General features: G+C 36.6%; 1 protein-coding gene across 2 annotated transcripts in view; it reads left to right on the forward strand.

Annotated features, from left to right (window-relative positions):
• The window catches only part of VWC2L (von Willebrand factor C domain containing 2 like), an 84,985-nt gene that overhangs the window by 13,469 nt on the left and 53,285 nt on the right, over nucleotides 1-18,231 (forward strand). For both annotated transcript variants that reach the window (XM_081967114.1, XM_081967115.1), the window contains exon 3: nucleotides 2,872-3,001. In XM_081967114.1, the coding sequence (XP_081823240.1) occupies nucleotides 2,872-3,001 (130 nt within the window). The remainder of the gene's footprint in view (nucleotides 1-2,871; nucleotides 3,002-18,231) is intronic.

Genomic DNA, 18,231 nt, shown 5'->3' on the forward strand with positions numbered 1-18,231 from the left:
CTTTGTCGATTCTTTGACAAAATATTATTTTTGCTTCTGTAAAAATCAATTGTTATTATAGTCATAGACCAGCTTATTGCTTCCTTATCATTGCTCAAAAGCAAAAACAAATAAATGAATTAAAAAGCAGAAGCTCCATGAAGATGGAATGACAACTGAGTAAGAATTTGCTTTTTATAGAATTTGCTTTTAATACAAGGAGAACAAATATTTATCTGAACTGTAAGAGTTACATGGAAACTAAGTGAAAATAAGGATTGCAAACTGCTTAACAGTGAGAAAAAGTTGGAGAAGCTTTAAATACTGCAGCTAATTTTAGGGTTGACATGAGGTTTTAGGGGACCAATTCATGAGAAACTGAGAGCATTTCTGAAATGAATTGGAAGTCTTTTTGCTTGCACGAATTCAGGATTAGTTTGCAAAACCATTCAGAATTTCTAATGAAAAATAAAGGTCTTCTCCTGAATGCTTACATAGAAGAATAATGATTAGCAGAGCATTATCAAAAGGAAAAGTTGAGGCTTGGTCTTTGGAAATAGCCTACTTGCACAATTAGCAATCAGCAAACAGAACAAAGCCATTCTTTCAAAAATTGAGATATTTAGTTCTAGGGTTCATTATTTTGGAAAGCATTCCTTTAAACTAGTTGTATGGATTACATAGTGCAATTTGGAGACTTGCTTATATGTTTTTATTCAAGAGAATTCAGATAGTAATCCCTGCTTTTTATTCAAAGTAAAGCAAAGGAATTCTGTTGGCTGCTATATTATGAAATACAAAGATGTCTATTCAGTTAAAATATTTCAAAACATTCTTTTAGAAAAATCCTTAATGTTCCTGGGGCTATCCTGTCATACATAATTACCTCCATTTTTAAAGGGAGGCATGTCATGGCATGACATACTATGCCTTGTTATGGAAAAAAAAACATTTGAAGGGTAGGGGGACTCATATCCCTGGTCTTTGGATGTAGCAGAGTCATCATTTCCCCCCAATAAGATTTTATGTGTAATGGTGTTTTCTTCCAATAGTTATAACAACCCATTGCAATGTTCAGGTAATAATAACTGTCTTGTGGTTGCCTCTAAAACATGTATGGACAAACATATACTGCAAAACGATTCCAAACCCATGTTAATAGAAGATTGTACACGTGTACAAACAAAAGATACAGTGTAAGCTGTCATTTCCCCAAAAAGGAAAGAACAAAATCTGAATTTTAACATAAGGAAGAAAAACATTATTATTACGTTGCTGCCAATCCATTGTCTTTATTTCTCCTCTCCTTTGTTAATATTCATGAGCAGAAATATCATTATCTCTTCAAAATTTAGGCTTAACAATATATGAAGAAATATAGATTTATACTTCATGGAGTATAGCTTTTTTTTAATGCCACCCAATTTTAAAACTTGGAATAATGAAATATGTTTCCTCTACCTATTGTAGCTTGTATCACACCCAGATGGAGAAAAATCTAAAATTTTCCACCAAACCATGGTTTAATCTTGAAGTGTATCATTTTACATATGTATATAATGTTATGCTTTTTGCTTTCACTTTTTTATACTTCTTTCCATTGTAGTTCAATTTTTCCATTCTTTCCCTATATATTAGAGTAATGAAGTTATAAAGGATTTTTCCTTTTATAATCTTGTATTCTTGCAAGCTTAAACTGATTGATTTCACATTCCTAACAAAAGAAAGTGAAGGCATTAGGGATCTCTAAAGAATACCCTCCTTACAACATTCAGATTCATGAAACTGCTAAATTAAATCCACTTTTCAAAATAAAGAAATTAATTAGAACTGTGTTCTGAAAGTCAGCAAAATTATGGGGACTTTAGAAACCAAGGTTTAAAATAAATATATTTGGACAACTGCAGCACAAGTTTCTAAGAAATCTTTTATGCTACTTCCTTTAAAAGATTTAATTAATTAATAATAAATAATAAACAGCTTAAACCTTCATCCTTTTTTATTGAAAAGTTTGTAATTGCCATTTTTAAAGCTGTTCTTTGAAAGCCTTTGCAGTGATTTTGGTGAAAGCAGCATTCTCTCTGCACTTATAAAAACATAGTTCCAATGAAAAAGAGCTTTGGCTCCGTGGTTCCTTGTGAACTTGGAGTGATCAGTGTTGGGGAGTTATTTACAGAATTACAGAGCTCCTTGAAGAAGATTCTGTAGACTCTCTATATCATCTTAGACTAACTGTGGGGACATGATCAAAGTGTATATAATGACACATGATGTGGAGAAAATGGATGGAAATGAAAGTTTTGTTTCTTCTCTCAGAATGCTAGGTCCAAAATTGTTTCTTAAAAGATTTCAAATAGACCAAAGTACTTCTTCATATAGTACACAATTAGTCAGTGAAATTAATTCCTGAAAGATGTGCTTACAGCCACAAACATAGAAGGGCTTGATAAATTCATCGATCTGGGAGTATTAGTTTTGAAACTCAATGTCACCAAAAATGTCTAATTGGGGGCAGCATGGCATTCCTGCCAGTTGCAGGGGAACAGTGGCAGCTTTCAGGTGTTAAAACACAAGCAATAAAACCAAGTTTGGTCCCCAATAATGTGAACTCCCAGGCCTTTAACTAGTCAGAAGCTTCCATGACCACAAAAGGCAGCAGGATCAAAGATTGCTATGGAGCTTTAGGAAAAATCTTTTATAAGTAAGTGTTAACCCCAACAGTTATCTATAAAATGAAGGCCATTTTTAACATTATACAGTATGCATACACTGTATTATCCAGATATGTGCAATGAAAAAGTTAAATGAAATGTATAACTCAAGATTAGAGTATATTTTGTTTATTGAACTACCAGAAGGGTTGAAATGGGCTAATTTGAGCTTTGTTCCCAGCCCTCGCCATGTGAATGGTGCCGTTGTGAGCCCAGCAATGAAGTTCACTGTGTTGTAGCAGATTGCGCTGTGCCTGAATGTGTCAACCCAGTGTATGAGCCAGAACAGTGTTGTCCAGTCTGCAAAAATGGTAAGCTTTCAATACCTAAAAAGAAGTATGTCATCCAATTTTTAAAGGTTTTGACAACACTTAGAAACTTAGCTTCGTTAGGAAAGGCTATTATTTGTAGACTCATAAAGAGTATGTGAATGGTGGGCAAACTTCTTCATTGGCATATGCACCAAAATATCTGGTAAGGTTTATGAATTTGGGGATTAGAAAACTGGATTGGTAACTGTAATAGAGACAAATCACTATTCACGACACAGGAAAGCTATCCCTTGAAATTTAGCTGAGCCATCTTAAAGACTATGAAAATAGGATTTTAAAATTATTATTTTCCATAACTAAAAAACTATTTAGAATAAGTAGTTGATAAAGGGTTGGTAAGCATTCACAGGTTTATATCATAACTGGATTAGTCAAAATTAATATTTCATATGTCATTCCAATGATATATATTCCAAATGTTGTAGTGACTCCAATTGACCTCTGCTATATCCAATGATATTTCCAGAAACCTGAAAGAGCACAACTGCTTTCCATTACTGCTCCTTGGCATCTATCAAACATATTTAGGAAATTTGTGTTTCCAAGTGTTCTTAATCCTTTAATTAGCTTACCATCACAGCAGGATAAAATACTGTATATTAGCGGAATGGGGAAACAAAGCTGAACCATATTCCACAGGGCTGCTTATGAAAATCCAGTGATGTGTCACTATTGCAGCTTGAAGCCATACCCCAAATGGGGCTTCATTATAAAAATTATATCACATTTTGGCTTTGTTAAATGTCATGTCACATAAGCTTAGAGCAAAGCTGCCCTGACATAGCAAGTAGTCTACAGAACTTCAGAGATTTGGGACTTTCCTAGTTGTTACGAAATCCAGTTGCATCTGTGCTAAGTAATCTGATCAGTAAAAATCCTGTTCCTACAAATATTTAAAACATATACTTATTTGCTCCTTAATTACAATAATTTAAATGATGATGATGATGATGTATTAAAGATTTTTAAATTAGAACTGATGTTTGAATGCATCTCTAGATCAACAATATTTTTTCTATTCCAAAAAATCTCCATGACCCACAGACTTCGCAATAAAATAGAATCAGCCAAAGATAATATTCCATTTCTATAAGTACTTTACCTTAAGTATTTCTCCTAAAATTGTAGATTGTATATAATGTCAGAAACATTCTTTTATTTTATTATCAAATTTTGAAATCACCCACCTCCCTCACAGATGGGTTGTATAAATGAAATCACACAAGTGTGACTTCTAAGAGGGAAACAACTTGTTTACATTAATACATATTAAAATGTAAAGTACTTCGAGGTCTCCATAGGAGATCTGCCCCATATCTTTCCTCTAATGCGTTTATATTATGATGCTATATTCTCTGCCTGTGCGGATCCATTATTATATGAAGTAATATTTATAATGTACGTTACACGGATAAAACATTTCCAGTTGGAACCACAATTACACAGAAAGTAGCTCCCATAGAGTGAAATGCATGAACAATGTGGACAAAGACCATCTAACCCTTAATTCTACCAGAGCCCAAAGAGAAAATTAGATAGTTCTTACCTTCCACTTCCCTCGGTCTAAATAATCCTGTCATCCATTTATATATATTGTTCTCCAAAACGTAAGTTCAAACTTACAGGATAGCTACTGTGATTTTTTAAAAAAGTTAATGTCACAAATGCCAGAGATGGTTGTCCATTGTTTTTTCTAAGCTACTCTAGGATATGGACAAAATTGGGAAACAACTGGGTTACTTGTAGTATATTTTCTCTCATCCCAAGTGGAATAAATAGTATCATCCATGTTATTCTGATCACTAACCTTCCATGAAATTTTAGTTGTGATTTGTTTCTATGCAGCTCTAGTTTGCCACAAATGACAGTATTAAATAAGATTGTTCCATTGTTGAGTGAGACAGGGAGGGAGAAACACAGGGGTGTTTGCAATGTGTGGTTAAAAACAATCAAGACAATAGTCACAGCAGTGCAATAGTGCGTGCCAAATGTTGTTAATAAATTGATTAAATTTCTGGTTGAGTACCCCAAAATCAACTTTGTAACATTTACGAAGAAACATTTATCATTTCTTTTCCTGACTTCCTCTCATTGGGCCACAAAATAATTTTATCTCAGGGGCTGTCTTTGCTGCAAATTATATCACATTCTGTTCTAAAACATATTTTCTGGGGATCTCACTTTCTTTAGTGCAGTGTTTCCCAGCTTTTTTAGCAACTTCCCAGGTTTGTGGGCATCAACTCTCAGAATTCTCATCAATGACCATGTGGGCAGTGGAATTCTAGGATTTGAAGCTTACAAACCTGGGAAACTGCATCTGGAATTCCCACTGATAGGAAACATTGCAAGTCTAGTGAATTGTGTAGTAGGTTTGTTTCACGCAAACCAATGCTCTATGCAAAGGAGCCTTTCAACTAAAAGTTGAAATAAAATGTTTCCATGTTGGATAAAAGGTTGAAATAAAATGTTTTCAGGATTCTACTTTGACTTTGTCTCCATGAGAAAGTTTACCGACTCAAGGGGAAAAAATCATTTTCCTCTAAAGTGAGCTTTTCTTAGACTTGGCTGGCAGCATGAGAATTAAAAGGAATTCTGGCAAAAAAAATCCTTAAAAGAATACAAATGTCAACATCACATGTTGTTCTATCTTGGATTAATGTAGCAGAAGAAAACAAAACAGTATCTAACAAATGCATGAGACTGTGGCTAGCTTTCTCTGATAGGTTTACAAGTTTAGGAAAGTTCATTTTCAATAGGTATTTACCCTTGGGGTACAATTCACATTAGTAATCAGCAATCCAAATTGATACATGTTTAATGACTCAGAGAGACGGTATCATTTTAACTGCAATCTGATTAAAGAAACCTTTAAAGCAATATATTTTAAAAGCACCATAGTTCTTAGGACTTAGTCATTACTCAACAGCTTGCAACAGCTTGTTCTGGTCCTTTCCAATATTAAAATTGGGTTTGTTATGTCTTAATCTAGAGTTTAAAACATTATGTCATAGTATATATACAAGGAAGCAAACAAGAAGGTCTTCAAAACTCTAAACTAAATTTTCTAATCACTAAAATTATCTTAAGAACAGAGGGGCAGAATCTACACTGGATCCTCTTTCCTGTATTGACATACGGTTCAGCATTATACCAAAGGCTAGTACAAAATCCACTGTGTTTAGAACATGACCATAATAAATACACCCTGAAACTATTGAACTAAGGAGAAATTTCCTGATGGTGAGAACAATAAATCAGTGGAATGGCTTGCCTTCAGAAGTTGTGTATGCCCCATCACTAGAGGTTTTTTTAAAAAAGAGACTGAACAGCCATCTATCTGAAATGGTATAGGGTTTCCTGCTTGAGTAGGGGATTGGACTAGAACAGGGGTCACCAACCTTTCTGGCTTTGTGGACCAGCTGAGAGGGTGAGAGTGGATGGTTCTGTGTGAGTGGCAGGCAAGTGTGCTGTTCATGTATGCAAGTGACGGGCATGCATGCCAGCCACTTGCGCAAATGGAACATGTAGGCATGCACTTGACTGCTGTTCATGCAAATGAGGATGCATGTACACACTCGCCCGCCTCTCCCACAGCCCAGTTTGAATGGGTAAAGACCCGAGAGTGGAACGCCACCCAAGGGCTAGGGACCTCTGGACTAGAAGACTCTCCAACTCTGTTATTCTGTATTCTGAAGTCAGCATTTCTAGACAGCTCTTGTGTCTTTGGTTGGCCAGTAAAGTTCAAACTTCAAGTTAGAATTGCAGTTGTATTTGCATTTAATTCACTGTTCTGTTTGCTAAGGTGCCTGAGTTTGAACAGCTGCTTCTTTGTTCCAGAATATTTAATGTGATCTTCTTTTTAAATGAAAGGAAACAATTATTTTCTATTCTCCAAGGTTTATAACAGGAATTCCTAAATATTTTACCACCCCAACTCCTTTTAGTGTAATATTAATGTAAACCATTTTTAAAAATCCAACATCAAAATAGACACAAATGAACAATGGAAGCAATGCAGTGAAACTTTCAGGGAGAAATGTATTTATTATAAAAATGTAACTAAAAAGTGTTCATACCTTCCTAGGTTCTGCCTGCACCGTCCCAAAGAAGGTGCATTTCACAGACTCCTCATCAGCTTCTGGTCTATAGAGATCAGGATGCTCATGTTTTTTCATTATGTTCTTAGTATTTTGCCAATTCTTTAGTGAATTTTCCAGTTGAAGAATATGATTTAATCTAGTCAATTTCTCATAATTCAAGAAATTAAAAAAAAAAGAAAAGAAGCCTCACTTTCCCATCTGATTTAAATTTATAAAGGAAATATGGGATTTTTCTGAGCAGCAACCCTGAGTAAACTAACAAACATTTATAACAATATTGGAAAACAACATATTCAGCAGTGCACAGATGGTATAATTTCCAAAAAGATTCATTACAAAAACTATCAGGAAACAAATCTTACTTTTTAGAAGATAATAGTGAGGAAAATGGACTGGAGCATGTGTTGCATGATTCATGAGTAATGCAGGCATCATACTGACAGGATATGAACATCCTTGAAGATCTGTCCCACATGAACTAAAATGCTGTTTAAGATTTATCTGCTCCCTTGGATAAGGAACCTTCCTGAATTTTATAAGTTACTCATTGTAAAGACTCTGGGAACCTAGTTGGTTCCTTGTAAAAATTTTAGATACAAGCTTTGTCTTCTGGTGGATAATCCTTGGATGCAGAATATTGGATTTCAAAAGAACAGTTGATAGACAACTTTAAAGAAACAATAATAAAATCATTAATCATGAGAGAAAAACAATATAAAATCCAAATTCATTAGATCAACCAAAATTTTTCAAAATTCACTGCACGCAAACTTTATTTTTTCCACATGATCAGTTCAGCTATCATATGAATGGGCCCCAGTGTCCAGTCAAACTTGATATTATCTTTAAAAAGGAGACCATTTTAATTTTTATACAAAACTGTTCTGACCCCCCTCTTCATACACCAAAGCACTCCAAGACAAGAATACTGCTAGACAGTTTATTCACAGTAAATTAATACACTGACTAGACCTTGGCAGCAATCCAGACTTCCAAGATAAGACACAGGCACGAGAATGCTTGTCCAGCATTGGTAGATAAGTTGAACTCTGCAACCAGCCTCCAGGAAAGTCCTTCCTTAAATACTATCTTGAGAGGAGCCTAATTACAATCACCTGGGTCCAATTATTTTCTGTATCTGCGTAGTTGTTCTCTATGTCTATCAGCCCTCGATTGCCGAGCGTCCAAGACTAGCTCCCTTGTCTCTTCCCCACTGCTCCAAGGCATGACGTAAGGAGCACACTCCCTTTGGCTTTCACCACTGCTCCATGCCTCAGGTGCCTCCTGGTAGCCAACCAGTCTCTCTGATCCCTGCTCGGAGTCGGAACCCTGTCCAGGGTCCTCCACATCTTCCAGAGCTGACTCAGAAGGCCCCTCACTGTCGGAGTCTCGTTGCAGCTCCAACGGCTCCTGCTGGGCCACAACACAAAACAAGCACAAAAGCTAACATATTCCAAGTTTCATTTCATTTCATTTCTTTCCCAAATCTCCATTTAATCTGTAACTGATCGTTTACTCAGGGCAACACTAAGTACTGACCCAATAGGCAAATTGCTCATTCTCTGCTGCACTTGTGGCTATGCACAGTTGTAAGATTAGAGCCCGTCCATGCAGGGTTTGTGCATCAACTGTGTGCATCTCAAGTGTAATAGTGCTGACTAGCAGAGACAATACACAATTAATTAACATGTGCAGTATGAGCATTTTAAAGTTCTCAATGGAGTGCTCTCACAGTAGGAATTTCTCCTGGTTTATATTTATAAATTAGTTGCTGCACTGGAAGAATTCAGATTGAGATTCAAAGATTTAATCCTTTGTACTGGCATAGTCCCAGTTCAAATTTCCTTCCCCCAGGTTTTAATTTGCTCTGATAGGAAAGCTTCAATTATCATTTTCTTCATGAGTAAATGAAACACAAGCTGGGTGAATCCACATTTAGAAAGAGGTAGAAAAAAGGAGTTTAAATCAAATTTGGATTGTCCCTCCTTCATAGTGCTTAGTAATAAACACTAACAAACTTACATTGACCAATAGTGCATTTCATTTTTCTTTTAGTTTAGTTTGGCCTTAATTTTACACTTAAGAGTTCTCTGCAATTAAAAAAATCACTAATATTTTACTGTATTCAGGCTGAGGAAAAGGTTAATTGAAGCAATGACAGTGACAGTAGCATGAGTTTCCTGATTAAGCAGAGACTGTAAACGGGATATAAGGCAGCCAACAAATGAACTATCAGGGACATCTAACATGAGCTGATGTAGTTCATTGGAAAAGTTTAATGGGGAGGTCTTTTGGGAAAATCTTTTAAATATAAGTAGCTAATCTGAGACCTTGAAAAGAAAAGAAAAGGAAATATGAGCCTTTCTATTACTGTAGCAACACCTCACAAGGAAAAAAAAACGTTTTTGCTAAATTAGGGTGACTACCATGATCTTTGAGAGTGACTGAGTAAAAGTAAGCTAAAGAGCTCAGACATTGTGAACTGCACAATCAAATGTGAGTCAGAAAGAAAGAAAATGAAATTATGACATTCATGACCTTAATTTTCTATTCACTGATGCTCACGTTATAGAAAATAAGATGAGCTTAAATTCTTATCACAAGAAGGCAAGTACAGCTTGTTAGGTACTACAGAAATCTGATGTGATCAGTCTCATCATGAACAGTAAAAAAGGGAATAGCAATTGCACTATTCAATAAAGTTAAAAATAACATCTGGATTACCATAAGTAGAAGAACATATAAAAGCAATACGAATGACAGTAAATGTTAAAACCCACCCAACCAAAACAACTGAACAATTAATTCCAAAGACTATTTGCAGAAGCATGGACTTTGTAATATTTAAATTTTCTTGATAATTAAGATATTAATTCTGCTAAATATGGTCTTTTCAGAAAATATCCGGCTAGTCTTGTAGGCAACATTTTTTTTAGGTGGGAAGAAAAAGGGGGATATTTGACCAGAAGCTAACCAACAGGGAATATTTAGTCAAGTAAATCCCAGGATTTTTAGGAGCATTTGGAGAAAGAGATCATGAACATATGGAATACTGGAGCTTTTAATTTTAAAGAAGAATTACAGTTTCTTTTGTCAAAAATATATTTTGTGTATCAAAGAAGAGATTTTATATAAATTCAGAACAATGATAAGGATTGCACAGCAGGAAAAGTTACTTGGAAAATTAACTGACATTAAGATGGAATTCCTAAAAAGAATATTAAGTATCAATAATAATAAAAAGCAATACAATGAGAGAGAAAAATGGGGGCTAGCAGAAAAAGCCATTGTGGTGACAGTTTAGTGAAAAAGTAAAACCAAATCAGTTGCATGTCTGCTGGAAAGAGAGCCAGGTCTCAAAGAAGAGAGGACATACAGTAGCCTACAACTTTGAAGACAGGGGCAAGAAAACTAAGGCTCAGAACAGGATAGGGAAAGAAAGTTGTTAAGAACAAGAAAACCAACTTATTTCTATATGGTAAAATAAAAGACTAGATAGAATCAGAATTTAGCTGTTCGAGGCTATCTCCTTGATCAAGACACTTTGAAGAGCAAAATGAAGTAATAAGAGTTGACCTGTGATGGAAGCATATTCAGGAAACATCTCTAGGCCATCCTGAGTGTAAACCTGTAGAAAGTAGCTGTTGGTATAACTGATACTTCCATTTATTTAAGAAATGATAAATGACTGGAGGAGAAATAAATAAATGGTGGGAGAAAGGGAAAATGTGTCTAACTGTAGACAGCTTCTCTGTCATCTGTATCTTGGAAGATTTTAGAATCAATTATAAACAGATTGAGCAATAAGCACTTAGAGAACAATGCAGAAGTTGGCCTGTATTTCTTAAAATGGCTTGCTGGAACTGACCTCAATCTAACCTAAAGCTTTAATCAATTTTGACAGTGCTAGACCTCTTTATTTCACCAAAACATCTGTTGCATGGAACAAAACTAGAAAGTTGGATGTGAAGTATTTGATATAATAATAAAGTGAATTCACAGCTGGTTCATAAAATTCATTTATTGATGTATTTGATTTTGGCCCCACTCAACTCTAGAGCAAATCTGGGTCACTCACAACATAAAACAGAATACAAATATAATATATAGTGTAAATCATTACAAATAGCATGTTTATTAATGATTACATATTAAAATTGAGTGGGTTATCAAGGTGAGTGCCACAGAGTTAGAACCTGAGCTCTTCCCCACTTTTGTTTACAATTTGAATTAAAAACTGAATGGAATCTAAATCTATGGTATTCTTTATTACGGACAATTTAAAAAATGCTAAAGTGGATATTAGTTACTTGTAACAACTGCCACATAAAATGTTGAGTCTTATTTAATGAAAGTTTTTTTTTTAATATTTACCAAACTACACAGACAATGTTCTAAAACAGCCGGTTAATTTCATTGTGTTGAGGGTATAAATGGGCAAAGAGAAAGCTGAATCTATTATTTTATTGGATTGTTTTATGCTGCCCAGAATCACTTTCCATGAGATGGGTAGCCAGATAAATGTTATTAATAAAATAGATAAATATGTAATATAGGCTTCTCCCTCTATTGCGCGATGTAGGTTGAATATATTAACATTATATGACAGTAATCATTGTAGTGTAAGAATGTGAATAGACTCTTGATTTGCATTCCAATAAATTGAAATGCATGACTGAATGAAGAATAATGGATTTGAGTATGAGGATGGCAAAATCTTCCACATTGGAAGGACACACAACCCACAATGTACAATACTGAATTACTATTTTTCTGTTCATGTTCTGTTTGATTTCTTCCTGTGGAATGTCCAGGAACTCTGGAAGGGGCTTCCTCCTGTGCATTGTACAGTCATGGAAGCTACTTTCTGTAGTCACTGGAAGCACCACAGGCGGTTTATGCTCAGGTTTAGTGTAACAGGAAGTGAAGCAATCTGAGATTCTCACTTCCCTCTTTAGAAGAAGGAGGCTGGGCAACACTGCTCTGCAAAGCACCTTTAAAGGAGAGCTTTGTTGGAAGCTTTGTGGAAGCTTTGCACAGTCCTAGTAAAAAGCCATTTCTCTCTCCTCTCCTCTCCAGCTTTCTTTTAGAAATGGCTGCAGGGCATTTGCAGGTAGGTACTTTTACATTCTGGGTTTTCTAAAACAAAGAAAAGGACATTATATTTTTGGTTTTTTAGATAGTTTTAGATGGACATGTGAAGGAACAGTCAGTCTTTCTGGGGGAACAAAGCATTTCAACTTCCTGACTAATCTATGGTGGTTTGGGGTATATATTTTGGGTATATATTCACACACAAATACACATATCTGCCTCTAGTAACTAATACAAGCTGCCAATATGTTAGTGGTACGGTATTATTTGGGAAGAAACCTGACAGAACAATCCTTTTTAAAAAATTTCATTGTATTGGTATCTATTGGGAAGACTATTGTTTCAACTAACATTTCATTGTGAGGATGTTTCCTAAAAAAGATACAGTATGTTTAATCCATGTTGATCTGGAGATGAACTATAAAATGGGGCCCTTCAAATTGCAGTATAGTGCAATGAATCTTCATAGTTGTTTTTAGTATATCTCCCTTTGCATCCTTCTTCTTTCAATAGTCTCTGGACCTTGCTCCCTATTGTTTCAGAACAGACATTATAGTCATTCCACTTCATTGTTTGGTCAAGACATAGAATATCCTACTTTAGCTGTTGCATAGCACAAATCTCTGCAGGGTAGAAGGTTTATTAAAATAGTTCAGTCTCATTGTTTGATAAAAGTGGATAGGTTCTGAATGGGTCTGGAGGTCTTCCCAACATATGATGATATTATTAAACCGTGACTAATCTGAACACTGTAGCAACAGTCTGATTTTGTTAACTCCATAAATAAATAAATGTCCCTTTTTTTCTAACAGAACCAAATCAATTATTTGGTTTAACAGGGAGTTGAAATTGGCGAAACATTTAAGCGAGCACCTAAGGGGATTCTCCCCTTGAGGAGAACATGTTGAATCTTGTTCTGTAGTACCTTATTCTCTACCTTCAAAATCAGAATTGCAGGTGGTTCACTTTATCCACTTTTATTTGTGAAGAAAGTCAGCTGGATCTGCTCATTTGGATTCCACTTTTGAGGCATCTAACAATGACATATCATCAGCAATTGTCCTATTATTCTGAATTCTTTTCTGGATATAGATCTAATGGACTAAGAACTAATGAGTTGGTGGTTTACTGTCTTTTTTCTAGAGTGCCTTAAACAAAATGTGTTTTAACTCCTTTGTTCTGGGTATTGTGTATCAAGGAGACATTAACCATGAAACAATGCTTCATCCTCTTTGTTGATTTCTACCATTAACCCACTACCTTTCTTATCTAACATACACATGTCCACCTATATCCCCCTTTTTCCACCAATGAAAGAATTCCACAGTACAGATAAGACCTGGTGATTATATAAAACAATTGTCATTGGCAAATCAGTATCTGGATGGAAGTGTATATAAACCTTAATTTTTATCATGGAAGAACCCAGGAAATAACTATGTTTGATGAATATACATTTTCTGTAAGTGCTAACAATTACAAGTGAATTACAGGTAAGATATTACAGATTAGGAAAACAAGTAGGTATCTTTTTTTACAACTCAAAAAGTTGTGCTTTGGTAAGAAAAATTTTTCTTGTGGATTTGGGTCCTTTTGCAGAACTCTGCTGTAGGTAAAAGAATGAATACAATTATACATAGAAAAAAGGAAATTTATGGCTGGGACAATCACCCAGTATCACGTTTGCTGCAACTATGCATTTAATTAAAAATGCATATTATTTAAATATTTCAAAGAGCTTTTTGCAACATGCAAGATTATGTACAGTGTATATCCCTTCAAATCAATAAAGCAGCCATAACTAGAGACAGTCATAGCTGATGATCGGCATATAAGAGGGAGGTAAAGGGATGGACTGTAGATTATAATATTCACCTAGAAATTGTGATGATTGCAAGCTACAAATAGTTCATATAGCTGCCTCATATAGCAATTATTCACAGTTCAAAGGCTATGAAAAAGTAACTTTATGACCACTCCTTACATTTATGACTTTCACAAGTCTATAAAGCTGAAGAAAGTTCACAAGCAGAGTTGGAGTTTCACTTAGCAGATCTGGTGAACATGGTGGAATGAAGAGCAGGTAGACAGTCTCTGACAAGACTGATTCAAACTTTCACCTATATTCTGCTTTGCTTGCAGCTTGACAAAGAATAGGGTGGTGGTGGATTGGAATGCAAGGGTGGGGGGAATGACATCCAAGCATTGTCGGTTCCTGTGAGACAACAAGAATAGCTCAAGACAATTGGTAATTGCAGATGTCTTTCTTTGCAACTAAAACCAGGACAACCAATGTCACATAATAATGAAAAAACTTTTTCTCTCTTCATTTAAGTCTGCATTTAATTGCATTATCTCCTGTGTTGTGATAAAAATTGCAGGCAAAGAAAATTGGCTGGGGAAATAATGTTTGATTACCATTCAAGTGATCTCTGTGCATAAAAGAAATGTGTTATAGGAAATGTAGAATAGAAATTATTTTAAAAACTGAATGAAGGTATCATTAAAAACAAAGATTTGTTATCGGGAGGCTACTGTTTTAACTTTTCTTTAAACCATAGTTGCCTATTTTTCTGAATTGTTTTTGTATTAGAATAGTAAGCAGTGTTTTTTCCCCTTGACTCACAAGAGTGATCTGTTTTTCATTTTCCATCCACTCTCTAAACTGGAACAGAGGAGTGTGAAACTCATGAACAACTTTCAAGTGTCCTCAACTGGGTTGGAGTAATGTCCTGCAGCTCCTGATCTTCCCTCCAGAGGTGCTCCAAATGTTTTGTCAATCTCCTCACTCAACCACCAGATCTGGGGGAGAAGAACTGAGGGAAACACATCACACACTCCAAAGGCAGCTTGCCTCTTGCACAGTACCCTCACAAAGTGTTGTGAAAACTATTGTGGGACACTAATACTATGGATTGTGGATGCAATGCATACTAGCTGCAATTGCTTGGCTATGGCTTTCCTAGCCTGAGACCTCTAGAAGCATTGAATTGCATTAACCACATTGGCTGCAGGAAGTGTAGCATAATTTCTCCAGTTTGTAAAAGATGTTCTAAGAATCTGCTGCTATGTTTAAAATATAATATTTGGTAATTGACAGTAAATAAATAAATGCAGTGAGTAACTGGGAAATTAACAAAAGCATTGAATTGCAGAGAAAAAAAACTTGTTTTGATCTAATTTTCCTTCATAATCTTGATTCAAGTACCAAAAGTATTATTACACAAAAGTAAAAGTTAAGAGCATAATTCATTTTAGATTAAACACTATATTAAGTCCCAGTAAGATACTTCAACTAGGATAATTTAATCTTGCTTAAATATTATTCATCTAAATCACTGGAAGTAAAAGCTAAATTGTTTCCTAAACTTCTCAATATAAATAGTGGAAATTATGATTGATCAAACCATGTGAATAAAGATTGATTATATCAGATTAGGACTTGGTGTCTATTAGTCTTTCATTTACATTAAGAATTAAATGTTCTATGCTGCCAAAACATCTGAAGATGGAATCTCAGTGCTACTTTCCCTAGCATATATAAAATCTGTTTTATACATGCTACATCAGATTTTATATATTTATATTCAGCTATAGAACTACTGAGAACTACTTTTTGTCTGACAGCAAAAAATAGCTCATGAAACAGTAGTAATTCAGCAGATGCTGCAAGAAAGAGAAAAGAAAAAATAGGAAATTTACTTTGGAAAATCAGATGTATAAATGACAAAATGGTTGATTCTAATTTATTAACTTTATCAATTTGGCTGCTCGGAGCTTTTTGAGCATAGCTCTGATTAATTTTACATTCTCTGCCATGATTTCAGTATAGGTTAAAATGTCATCCAATTAGACCAAAACTCCTTTGTATAGGTGTTCATACAGCATTTCATTTATCAGTTGCACAATTGCAGCAGGGGCACCATGCAGTCCGAAGGGGAGGACTCGTAGTTGGAAGCACCCCAAGAGGCAATTAAAAGCCATTTCCCATCACCTTCCTTAATTTCCCATCACCTTCCTTAATTCTAACTTGGTAATATGCCTCCCTCAAATCTATCTTGATAAAAATCTTCCCCTTGGCCAAGTGGGCTAGCATGTCCTTCATCAGGGGCAGGGGGTAGCCTGTGTTAGTCAATGCATAGATGAAAAGACCATCCTTCTTTTCCCTGAAGAGCACCAGAGCAGCCACTCTCAGTCTGGCGGGTTGTATGAAGCCACACTTGTTTTTTTGTTTATGAATGCTTGCAGTTCTTCTAATTCTCTAGGGGTCATCGAGTACAATTTGAGTTTGGGCAACTTAGCCCCCAGTATGATCTCTGGAGCAGTCAGTTGGCCAGTGGGGTGGAAAAAATGTCTGAGACCCTTTCACTAAAAACATCTCGTAGGTCCCAATAATCTTTAGGGTTCCAGTGTTGCTTTTGAGGTGGTTCTCATTGCAGCCCCCCCTTCCCTTCTTGACTTTACCCACAGCAACTTAGAGGCAGGGAGTTCAAGTTTCCTTTTCAGCTCCCCTTTTGGGCTAGCCCACCAAATATTTAACATCCTCCTCCTCCAGTTACGTAGGGATTCCATTTCAGTAGCCATGTCAAGCCTAGTAGGAGGAGTCTCCCCATACCAGGTGCCACAATAAAGCTCAAAGTTTTTGTGTGTGCCCTCATTCTCATTTCTATTAGCTCGTGACAAATGTTGTCCCCCCCTCCACTACTGAGCCATTCAGCTGGCAAAAAAAAACCCATGGGAACTTTAACCTGCTTGAATGTTAGACCTAGTTTCTCAACTAGGGTAGGGTTAATCATTCATCTGGTGCAACCTGAGTTTAGACGTGTCACCAGGTTCCCCTTGCACCCCAGGGATGGAACCACCAGTTCTATGAGGATGGTTACTGGGATCACTGGATGACTTACCAAGGAGTTTTCATCAGAGTCAGTATCGCTCTCCATCAAAGTCAGTATTGCTCTCCAGCTGAAATGATTGGAGTCCTCTCATCACCCTTGGGGATGGGGTGAACCCAACAACTTCCACTCCCTCCAGGACCATCTCTTGAGTCAGATTTGCTAGCTTCTTGGTGGACCCCAAGGGTGTCTCCTGGGCTGGCCATGTAGCTTAGCATTCGGCACCTCAATAGCTCTCTTTCCCACACTTGAAACAGCCAGTGGAGTGTCATCTCCAGCTCTGTTCATAGGCCTGTGGCTTCAGGACTTCTTTCTTTTCCAGGAGGTATCTCTGCCACCCATGGCTGGGATGGCCCTGTCAATAAACCAAGTCAATCACAACCTCTTTAGCCAAAATATTCCAGCCATGGAGGGGGGCCCTGGAGATGCATGTGTTATAGACATCATCATTCAACCCATCCCGGAAACACTCAGCATATCTTGTGGCCAAATGATCAGTCAGTCAGCCAGATTGGGGGATTCTTGGTTGTAGCGGCCCTGCCTTATCATCTTGATCCTGGCTCTGACTTTGTGGTCGGCCAAGGGATCTTCAATATGCTTTCAGAGTGCCCCATGAAACAGTCAAAGTTGCACAGCTTTGGGGCATCATCACTGTGGAAGGTGACCATCCACTCAGCTGTGGACACCTCCAGTGCCATGGCTACACACACACCCTTTGACTTTTTGGTGGCTATTTCTGGACCATACTTCACATGCCTTGAGGTGCTAAAGCCCCCCCCCCCCCGATACTCAATTGCACACTCCAGTATCTTCCCAATCTGCCTTGCCCTGGATTGTCTCTTCCTCAATCTCCATTTCTCTGGTGACTCCTTCAGCTCCTAAGGGTGAATGTCACCCCAGATGGCTTTTTTTCCCATCTTCTTTCTTTCCAAACTCCAGCAACCATCTGGGTCTTGGCTGGTTGCCACAACTTCCACCTTATCCAGCCATTCTTGAGGTCTACACCATCCTGGGGTCTCAAGGACACTCCTTCCACACAGGTTTCAACCTCCTCCTGTTCATTCTCATGAGCTGACATACTTTGCACAGCCTCCACAGTAGAAGTATCTCTCTGGGTGGGCTG

This window comes from Natrix helvetica, assembly GCF_964273705.1.
Source record: "Natrix helvetica genome assembly, chromosome: 1".
NCBI lineage: Eukaryota > Metazoa > Chordata > Lepidosauria > Squamata > Natricidae > Natrix > Natrix helvetica.